General features: G+C 62.7%; 1 protein-coding gene across 3 annotated transcripts; it reads right to left on the bottom strand.

Annotated features, from left to right (window-relative positions):
- Positions 1-1,442: 1,442 nt before the first annotated feature.
- UAP1 (UDP-N-acetylglucosamine pyrophosphorylase 1) lies at positions 1,443-10,200 on the bottom strand. 3 transcript variants are annotated; one of them, XM_054832899.1, is made up of 10 exons: positions 10,182-10,200; positions 8,771-8,838; positions 7,862-8,037; positions 7,461-7,633; positions 6,063-6,256; positions 5,498-5,641; positions 4,899-5,087; positions 4,398-4,445; positions 2,279-2,345; positions 1,443-2,004 (listed from the first exon to the last, which is right to left on the bottom strand). In XM_054832899.1, the coding sequence occupies exons 1-10, from the start codon at positions 10,185-10,187 to the stop codon at positions 1,912-1,914; spliced, it is 1,158 nt and encodes a 385-aa protein (XP_054688874.1). In that variant the 5' UTR covers positions 10,188-10,200; the 3' UTR covers positions 1,443-1,911. The 3 variants fall into 3 exon arrangements, with proteins under 3 accessions (XP_054688874.1, XP_054688872.1, XP_054688873.1); XM_054832897.1 differs by lacking the exon at positions 10,182-10,200 and adding an exon at positions 9,058-9,842 and having other exon boundaries at positions 8,771-8,975; XM_054832898.1 differs by lacking the exons at positions 4,398-4,445; positions 10,182-10,200 and adding an exon at positions 9,058-9,842 and having other exon boundaries at positions 8,771-8,975.
- Between the last annotated feature and the right edge of the window lie 243 nt (positions 10,201-10,443).

The raw sequence follows: 10,443 nt of genomic DNA, 5'->3' as shown, positions 1-10,443 counted from the left end.
GGGACCCTCTGGCCCCAGCGGGCAGGGGCTGCGGTGCCAGCCCAGCCGCGGGTGCAGCGAGAAGCACGCCCCAAGGCAAGGCAGAGCACTACAGCTACCGCCGGGCTGGCAGGGCGGGCGGGCAGGAGCAGGCAGGGCAGGCAGGAGCAGGCAGGGAGCAGGTTAGCACAGTGCCTGCTGCAGGGCTCTGCACCATGCCCAGCCCTTGCCTGCGCACAGGCTGCCCTACGTGCACGCCGGCACAAACGCCGGCCGGCTCCGCTCTGCCCTGCTCGCCTTCTGCTACCTGGAATTGGCACTCAGATAACTTGGCAGCGGCCGGCGCTGTGTCACTCTATCCCAGGACCTCATGTGAAGGTGTTGGTGTGAAAACAGAGCCAAAAAGCCAAAGCAAATACCTCCCCTCCACCGCTCCCAGCACCCGAAGAGCCAGCCGGAGCAGTGAAGCCCCCAGGCTCACCATGCAGCCCCTCGCTCTTGCTCAGCGCTGGTCCTGGGGCCACACGTATCCCCCCGAGGTGGGCCACGCTGTGATCCAGCTGCTGCCTGCCCCATGTCAAGGAGGAGCAGCTTTGGGGGCACCCGCCTGCTTCCTGGGGTGCAGAGACAACCCTTCCCCACGTTGGCCCAGCAGAGCTGGTGGGCAGGGGGAGGCGGTGGTGCAGACCACCCGCAGCACACCGGTTCCTCGCATCCGCTCTGGCCCCCATCCCAGGCTGTCTCCCCTGGGACCCGTGGTCGCCAGCCTGACTCGGCCACACACAGCCCAGCTGGCCCACGGGGAGCCACCGGCAGCCACGGCAGCAGCCGGGACCCCCCGCATGGCCCCAGCTTCCCAGGCACGCTGCCCGGGGAGCAGAGTGCTCGGCTGAGCCCCGGGTGCCCAACCTTGGAACTCAGGGGACTCGGTGACTTCCCCCGGGGGGGAGCAGTTTGGGCCCCACTGCCAGCCCTGCAAGGGAAAATCCCTCCCCCAGGCAGCCACAGGGCACAGGCAGCTGTGCCCCCCCCCCCCCAGGGGCTGTGGTGGGATTCAGGAGCAGGAGAGGAGATGACCAAGCACCATCTCTCCTCCCAAACAGGAGGGGAGGTCAGAGAGCCACTCTGCCCACGGGCATCAGGACACCAGGCTCCGGGGAGCCCAAGAGCCCACCCTGGAAAAGCAGAGGGCACGCGATGCACACACAGCACACCCGCCTGTTCCCACCTACTCAAGGCTTGCCACCGGTTTCCAGAAATTCAAGAGGAAAGCGCAGCCCTCCGCTTCCTCCAGAAACGCCGCAAGCGAGCACAGTGGCCAGAGGACCTGCCTGCGACCCCCCCCAGGCAGCAACCCCTGCTGCGCTGGGCACAGCGGGACACTTGGCGTGACACGGTCGGACCTGTGCTCTATGAGCAGAGCCTCGGCGGAAAGCCACTAAACCATCACCAGACGACAGATGGGAGGGACTCAGAGTTTAATTGGGTGCTTCCAGTTGTGCAACGTACAAAGGATGACCAAAAGGGAGGACATGGGCAATGACAAGAACCCTATTAAAAAAAATAACCATGTAATTTTGAGAAAAATAAAAATTCAAGATTAACCTCAGCCCCGTACCATAAAAATCCTCTGCATGTACAATGCCTGTTACTATATACATGGTAAAAAATGAATGCCCACAGCCTGGATTGCAAAGAGCAGCGCCATAGCTGTGCTTCGTGGCAGGGGAATCCATAAAGTGTTTGCTTTTTAAATTAAAATATAAATAGAAGCGTACAACATGCCAAGAACTGAGCGGGTTACATCCTCCTCTGCACAAGGTCAGAGCGAGCAGGACCAGCCCCTACCAGTTACAGCTATAAACCTTCATGTGTCCGAATTCGCAGCCCACCAGGTGGGACGGGCAGCCTGGCTTGGGCATCGTGCTGCCGCTACATCCCGTTCTTCACCAGCTCGTGGATCCCATCCTCATCGATAATCAAAGGTGTGCGAAACTCTCGGTCCTTCACGTACTTTTCCAGACCCTAAGGGAGGATGAAGCAGCTTGTTAGGAACACACCACGTGTCGTCAGCTCTGTGCACCTGCTGAACTGCTCACAGATGGCTCTTCTGGTACCCTCCCGTGCTGGTGGCTTGAGGGACACTGCCTCAAAAAGCTCCACAGTGAATTCAAGTCACGCTTTCATGGCTTACCCCCTCCCTGGCCAGTGGCCAGGGCTGGCACGCGTGCCCCACCAGCCTCCCCACCCGCCTACTTAATGTGCACGGGCACCCGAGCTCTGGAGAGCCAGTACTCACTTCTCCTCCGTAGGAGACCAGGGGAGAAATTTCACACTGGATTGGCAGGTCGTTTGCATCCTTCAAGCTGTAGAGAAAAATAAAAAGTCGGGAGGGTTAGTCACATCCCGCCAGGGGATGCGGATGGGGCCCAGAGATCCCGCAGGCGCTAGCGCGGGGGGCAGCGGCTGGCTGGGGCACCGGTGGCTGCCGGCCCACGCAGACCCCACCAGCGCAGAGCTGCCCTGGGTTAGTCAAGCCTCACGCGCTCCCAACAAAGGCGCGAGCTAAAGTTTAGATACCAGCAGCGACTGAAAGGGAAGAGAGCTTTAAATGTGGCTTTAATGAGGATCTACGTGCCTTTCCACGTGTGCAACTACAGCAGCGCCTACGCCCCCCTCCCTGGACCACAGACCCACTGTATTCGATGCTGCATGCAAGCTAGTCACCCCTTCTTCCTCCTCCTGCATCCTTGGGGTGATGAGAGATGCACTCACAGCACCTTCCTGGTTGGCTGGTCACAACAGGTCTTTCTTTAAATACACGCCTTGTTCGGAGCACAACCTGAGGACACAGGGTAAGCCTGTCTCCTCGCTCAGGAACACTCCCTGCGGTGCTGCCTGCTCCTCCTGCCTTTGCCTTAGATCAGCTGCCTCCTGCCTCAGCTCCTCTGTTCTGCAGGTGAGCCCGAGCTGCTGAGGACAACACAGACCCACATCAATGCTGCTTGCCGCAATCTGGCTCCAAGAATGGGGGGGGGGCGGTGTGTGTCCCTGACCCCGCTCCTGCTGCCACCAGCCTTTGTAGGACCCCCCAGATGCTCCCCAGATCCAGCTGGTGTGTAAGCCTGGCCGGGGGGTGCAGCTGTATGGAGCCAACGAGGAACGATGGCAGCACCCCAGGGTGCCCCTTCACACCCGCTCGCCATCACAGCCAGGCGTCACAGGACGTCATCTGTGACAACGCTCCCTTCACCCAGGTTGAAGCTCGTCCCTGCTGCCACGCACTCACTCAGCCACCCCCATCCCAGCTGTGAGTAAATAAAACTCACCCGTCCTAACCTAGCCCTTGCACTTGTGTTTGCTTTAGAGTTGGATTCACTTCAAGATAATCATTTAAAAAAAAAAAAAAAAAGACAGAATTGCCATTACTTGGTAATGAAGGATAAATGTAGGATAAAGCGCATCCTTTATCCTACGTTATAACTAGCATGATGGCCTAGTTGTAAGTCTGAAAGCACTTGGAGTCTTGAATTAAAAACAGACCTTAGGTGTATCCCACCAGAAAGTACCAGAAGATACAACTTCTGCTGAAGGGGGGAAGGTAACAAGCTCGCTTAGTCTGCAAGTCATTTACATTCACCAGCTCTACGTCGCAGCCGCACAGATGCGCCCTGTGCCTACAGAAGAACACGCTGCTATTACAGAAGTTGCTTTAACGCTTCTGTCAACTTTCCCTGTTTATTTCTGTAAACTTTCAAGCACTAAGCCAGGGGTTTTCCCTGGTGTCACGATCTGGATCCGCAAAACTCAAGAGCTGAAGTCACACAAAGCACAGCTGGCCGCCTGCGCTGAGATTTGCACATGCTACATCAAAGCCTGCTTGACGTTTACTTAACGTTTTTAATCCCATTTCAATCTGCCTGGATGCCTGGCAGGCTCCGGGAAACGGCAGTCATCTCCAGCTACGGGACCAGCCAGGATCAGTCTGGGCTGTGCTACGCCATGGCGTGACGAACAGGGGGGTGTCATCGAAGGGACACGCCAGCGTTGTTTCCCAACAGCATCCCGCCTGCGGGGTGACCTTTGGGGGCTGCTTGCTGCCCTGCATCTGTACCAATGGCACAATCGCCCCACTTCCAGTTATCCCTGCCAGCTGCCTCTGCGGAAAGGAGCCCAGGAGGGAGCAGACGCTGCCTGCCGCCCGCCACCGTGAGAAGCGGCGTCCGCGGGTCCTGTGGTGAGACATGCCCCGCTCCCAGCATGCGGCCCTGAGCCCCCCGGCCCCGTTAGTCACTACGGGCACCTGCTCACCAGCACGCACCCATCGCAGCAACCACAGCCTGGCACGCTGCTTCACCTACAGCCCGTTAGTACCTAAGCACAGCCCCGCCACCATGCACGCTGCACGGTATAGTTACTTGTCATTGACATCTGCTGGGGTGGCATCTGACCTTCCGTTTGTGACACTATGTGGGAATAAACAAGGGTTAGCAAGGGTGGGAAAAAAACAGAGTAGAACAAGTCTGGGGCTTGCTGCTCTCCAAAGAGGGCGGTGGGAGGTCTCTCGGTCGAGGGATGTCGCGACCCCAACCTGTCCGCTGCACAGATCTGCTGGTGTGCTTGGGCTTTAGAGAGCCACCTCCTTCCTGCACGGGCAACTTTGGCTGTGCAATGGAGATCAGCAGGATCTGGGACTTGATTCACAGGGGTTTAATCAAGAAGAAAAGCTCCTCCCGACCGAACGAGTGCTCCTCCTGCAGCCACCACCCAGCCCGCACCTGGCTCTGCCCCATGGACAAACCCGGGAGAAGGGACCCACACTGGTTTCAGGAGCGCTGAAATGGAGAAGGGCTGGGGACTGCCCGGTGCTTTATACCCAGTCCAAAGCGGATGCAGGGGCACTGGGAGCAGCAACTCACCGAGGGATGGCAGGGATACGCGTGCCGTTTTCATCCACAAAGTGTCCCCCTGCATTGAGAACCCAGCAGTGGTGGAGGGACATCAGGGCGTGTCGGGCTGTGGTGGGGTTGTCCTTGCCATTTTGGCTGTCTGCGTTCTTTAGGGGAGAAAACTCATCCTCGCGCAGCACCTCGTACACCACAAACTTCCTGGGGGAAAACAGGACACGGGAGGGTCAGGTTTGGGAAATGTGGATGCTTTCTGTTGCTTTGGCTTCTTCCCTGCCAGGGCCACGGCCCCCCTGCAGCCCACACCCACGGGCTGTCCTCACAGCCACGAAGGAGCGAGCGGGGACCTGGCTGCAGGGTCAGGAAATGCTCCTCTGGCCCAGGAAGCAGGGCTCAGCTGAGCAAGAGCCACACAGCGCCTGTCCCTCCTGCTGCTCGCTTCTCTATCTCAGGGCACAATTGTCCACTGCTGCTGAACAGCACGGGCGCTGGCATCCCATCCTGACCCTGGGCATCACGGGTGGGCACAGCCCTGGCACCCCTGCAGAGGATCTCAGAGCTGCCCAAGGGACAGCCAGCAGTTTGCTCCTTGTAGAGAGAAAAGCACGTACTTTGAAAACTGGAAGATGTCAAAGACGAACTTTTCCATCTTGATCCCGTTGGGCTTCTCGGGTTGGATCAGCTGCCCTGTAGTGATGTCCACGTGTGGGATCTTCTTCTCGGCTACGTGGTGCTGCAGCTGCGGTTCATAAGTGCTGCAACAGGCCAAGAGAGAGCTGTCACTTGCACAAGCGAGAAGGCACGTCTCCAGCCCCCCCGGCTCAGACACTGCTGCAGCGGGACAGCCGCTCTGCCCCGACCCCCAGCCGCCCCGAGGTGCGGGCTGCTCATCTCCATGGCAGCCAGGCGAGGACGGCCCCGCACGCCTGCATTCTGGCACCAGGGGCCAGCGATGGTCGGGCGAAACCTTATCTCAAGGAAGGGAGGGACTGCGCAGAGAGGCGTGCGTCAGGGAACGCATGCAGGGGCCAGACCCCGCAGGCCTCGTCCCAGTACATCTGCAAACAGCTGGAGCTCAACCAGAGGAAAGCAAGATGCAGGTGGACAGGCAGCCAGCTCTGCTCGGCACCAGCGCTCCACCTCCAGCATGCTGGCGGCACCCAGGCAGGCCCTTACTTGACTACGTCTTTGAGGAAGGCGGTGGTGAAGTAGTGATTGGCAATGTTGCCCGCGTTGAAGAGCAGCCGCCCATCTGGGCCCCGTTTCTGGGCAGTGGCCAGGGAGATCTCGCTGTACTCCACCACCTGGTAGACGCCATCCACTCGGCACACCACGCCGACCGGCTCCGTGGGGTTGGTCTTCTCTACCACCTGCCCAAGGGGAGCACTGTCAGGGAAAGACCCCCAAAGCCCTGCGCTTCAAATACACTCCCTTGTATCTAGCAACCCCCATGGAGGTGTTTTCGGGCACAAGCATAGTGCAGGGATAGGGATGCTGGAACCGAGCCCTCCCAGATGCTTCTGGTGATGGTGACCGGAGAAGGGTGAGATGGCAGGGCGGGGTGACAGGGTGTCAGGCACACCCAGAGGGCGCAGGCAGGTTCTGGCACCAAGCTTGCATGTGGCTGGCAGAGGGCACGGATATTTTTAGCACCCAGCCCGCACTTGAACAGCCAACTTGCCGTACACAAGCAGGAGGCTGCTGGCTCAGCAGAGCCATCCCCCTACACCTGACCTCCCTCCTCTTCCTCACACCCCACACACCTTCTGGGCATAGGACCCCCCAGCAAATCCCTACCCATCACTGCCACCATGGCAGGGCAGCGGGCAGGGACACGGGGCTTTCTCCTTTCTGCATGCTAGGGTTTATTTCCTCCTCCTCTTACTCAGACCAGAAGGAGGAACTGCTTTTGCTTACCCAGCTCAAGGGAAAGCTTCAAGGCCATCAAGCCCTCTCACCTGTTTACCAGAGCCGAGCCCAATGCAAACACAGACACAGTTGCACAGTCCCTTTGGCTGTTAATCCAGCCTTTAAGTAAAGCTTCGGGCATGCAATGTCCTACCCGTGAGACACAGGGCTAGGCTCAGCGTCAGCAATCAGCTGCACCCATCATATCCTGGTCTGGTGCCCAGGACGTCATGGCCGAGGACAGCTGGCAGCCTGCGGCAGGGATCCCGGCTGCCTGCGCTCCTCACAGCTGCCCGGACAACAGCTGCCCAGTGTCCGGATGGGGACCGCGCAGCGGGGCTCCCCGACAGCTCTTCGCCCCAGGGACCAGGGGACCCGTAAGCCCTGGGGCTGTTAGTGCCTTGTCCCCGTGCAAGACAGGAGGGGAGCAGCGCCAGGCAGGGTCAGCGATGCCCACATTCACTGCGATGCCTGACCCGAGAGCAGATGGGACTCTGGCAGCACGCGCTACTTCACCAGCAAGCTCCCGGTGCTTAGCTATCCCTCCTGGCTGCGGGAAGCCGGTGAAGGAAGGGTGAGGAGTCAGGGAAGCCAGGCAAGGAGCAGGAAAGACCCCCACCCTGCTCCAGGGAAGCGGTGCTTGCCTGCCTGCCCCTGAAACCATACCTTGGCCCCACAGTCTGCTCCCTTCTCCAGGCAGAACCCAATGAACCTGGGGTCGGCCACCTTCACCAGGATGTTGTCCACGCAGTAGACATGGACGCTCTGCACACCTCTCCGCTCCATATCGTCCACAATGCCGTGCGCCCCCAGGGCCCGGTACAGGCCCCCGTTGCCATCTGCGGAGGGAACAAAGCGTTGGTACTACAGCAACACCCAGCTGTCCCGTCAGCCACCCACACTCATCCTCCTTCCCCATGAGCTGGGGTGGAGGGTCACTGGCCCACCCATACCCCACCCTGGTCCTCCCTGCCAAAACAGACGCCTCCCAGCCTGCGTCACCCATGGGCCACGTCACATCATGTCTCGCCCCCACGCACCCCTCCTGCCAGCTCCTGGTCACCAACCTGGTGCCATGGCAATCTTGCCCTTCTCCTCCAGCAGGATTTTCCCATCAAACCCCAGGGCGGGCAGCATGCCCTGCTGGAAGAAGATGACATTTTCCTTCTTCAAGCCAAAGTAGTGATGCTTCAGGAAGAACTCCTTGGTGGACTCCATAGTCCGGCCGCTTGTCATGATGTACCTGCCAGGGCACAGAAGAGACCCGATGAGCAGGGAGGAGGGGCAGGGTCTCACACCCCTCATCCCAAATGTGGGGAAGTGCTTCAGCCTCTAACACCCAGGACAGGCTTCTTCCCCCCACAAACGTTTAGAAGGGCCTGACCCGCTGTGGTCCCACCTCTTTGGGAAGCCTGTGCAGTGGTGGGGATGGCCAGCTGCAGCAGCCAGCTCCTGCCATGACGCCAAACTCCTGTCCATGGCACCGCCACGGCCCCTCACCTCCCAGACCCTCGCCTTGCATGGCTGCCGTCCCACGCTGCAGGCTGGCCGCAGGTGACATGACGTGTGTTCTCAAGGGCCGTGGGGCCGAGCCTGATGCCGTGGGGCCTGCCAGTGCCACCCTCTGGGCCTCGACCCGCTGACACCAACAGGCTACGCCCACAGCAACGGCGCTGGCGTCAAGAGGGTCTGCGCCAACCCACGGGTCCTTGGCCTGCCCAGGGGTCTGTGCCAACCCACGGGTCCTCGGCCCAACGACACCAACAGGGACCGTGCCACCCCACGAGCCCGTGACCCACCACCGGGGCTTTGACCAAAGGAACAATACCAGCCCCCGGGCTCTCAACCCACCGACACCAGTGGGGTCGATGCCAATGGGGCCCGGCCAACGCCACCCCGTAAGCCTCGTCCCACCCACCAAGGCTACCCGGGGGGGGGGGGCAGTGACCCACCGAGGCCGCGGGCAGGGCGCTCACCAGGGGATGTGGCAGGGGGTGCCGTGCTGCTCCTCCGCCAGCTGCTGCAGCCGCCGCAGGCGCTGGGCCTGGAGGTGGAAGAGGGTCTTGCGGGAGGGCAGCCCCACGTCGCACATGCCCTTGGGGTAGGGGACGCCGAGGCGGGTGCCCTGCCCGCCGGCCAGCAGCAGCGCGGCCACGCGGCTCCCCGCGATCTCCGCCAGCCCTGCGCCCGGGAGAGCACACACGCGTGGGGCCCGCCGCGCCGGCACCGCGCCGCGCCGGGCCCCGCCGCCCCCCGCACCTACCGCGGCTCTCCCAGCGCGGCAGCAGCCCGCGGTCGCGGGAGGCGCTGCCCAGCACGTCCCGCGGCACCGGCTCCATCCGCGCGTCCAGCCCCGCCGCCGCCGCGCCGCTGCCGCCGTCCCCGCGGGCGCGGCGGAAGAAGCGGTTGATCTCGGCCACGTCCATGTCACGCAGCTCCGCCGCCAGCGCCCGGCGGGCCGCGCCGCCCAGCTCGGGCCAGAAGCGCAGCACGTGGCCCTGCCCGCCCGCCGCCAGCCGCCGCTCCAGCGCCGCGACCCCCTCCCCGGCCGCGTCCCCCACCATCTCCATCCCGTCCGCCCGCCGCCGCGGGGCCGCCGCGCCCCCCCGCCGCTCCTTTATAGCCCCCCGCCGCGGCGGATCCGCCAATAGCAGGCGGCGGCGGCACGTCCCGCGCCCTGACTGGCTGCGGCGTACGGCGTCACCAATGGGCGCCGGGAGGGGGGGCGCGTGCCAGCCCACCCTCCCCACGGCGCCGCCAATCGGAACGGCCGCTGAGGCGGCGGGGGCGCGCGCGCCGGTGACTGCCATGGCAACGCCCGCCACGTCAGCGCGTGCCCCCGCCAGCGGGAGAGGCGGCGGCCGGTCCCGGTCCCCCAGCGGCGGCTGCGCTGCCCTGCTGCTGCCGCCGTGCTGCCGCCCCGCTCCCGGGAAGGGGGCGGCCCCGGGCCCCTCCGGGCGGGGGGGGCGGGGTTTCCCGTAAGAGCCCCACCCCTTCCCGCTGTTTCGCCACGAACGGGCCGGGGCCTCCAGGGAGCCCTTGGGCAGGGGCGCGGGCAGCGGTCCCCACGGCTGGCAGCAGCCCCCCCCCCCGCCTCCGTCCCACTCCTGCAGCAAGAAAGGAGGGGCGCCGGGGAAGAAAACCCCGAACCCAGCCGAGAACCCACCAGAAAGGGCAGGCGAGGTCTCAGCCCCGGAGAAACCCCGCAGAGAGCAGCCCCCTCCGCCAGCCGTGCCCGAGTCAGCCCCAGCACCCGGCGCTGCAGACACCCCTCGCCCCGTAATGAGGGGAGCGCATGGTACCACCAGTGCGGGCCGCAGCCAAAAACCCGGGCACCCTGCTGCCGCCTCACCCCACGCATCCCCTCCCGGCTCCCGAGCCACGCACCGCCATCGGCTGCAGAAAGTTGTGCAACTCACAGCATCTCCCAGAGGAGCGGCCCGCGTCAGTCGAGAGGCGATGTTCCCTCCAGATGATATCACTTCGGAAACCGTTACGCCAGCGCGAGCATGGAAAACGCCCATGTGCGGTACGAGTAAGCGGTGCTGCTGCATGAGACACGGCCCCAAGTGACGGGGAGGGGACACGGCGTGCTCCGGCAGGGCAAAGGGCACGCTGGTGTTCCCACCAGGATTTTCAGCCATGCCGG

Source organism: Grus americana, chromosome 8 (assembly GCF_028858705.1).
Source record: "Grus americana isolate bGruAme1 chromosome 8, bGruAme1.mat, whole genome shotgun sequence".
NCBI lineage: Eukaryota > Metazoa > Chordata > Aves > Gruiformes > Gruidae > Grus > Grus americana.
Note: the sequence above shows the minus strand (reverse complement) of the source record. Positions and strands in the feature narration are given on the sequence as shown.

Bases quoted from the DNA above. Each gene is read 5' to 3' on its own strand.
- UAP1 (XM_054832897.1), bottom strand. From the start codon at position 9,604: ATGGCAGTCACCGGCGCGCGCGCCCCCGCCGCCTCAGCGGCCGTTCCG. The intron at 5,088-5,497 runs GTACGTGCTTTT...GTTTTCCCCCAG, and splicing joins GACATCTTCCAGTTTTCAAA to GAAGTTTGTGGTGTACGAGG. The intron at 4,446-4,898 runs GTGAGTTGCTGC...ATTCCCACATAG, and splicing joins CGTATCCCTGCCATCCCTCG to TGTCACAAACGGAAGGTCAG.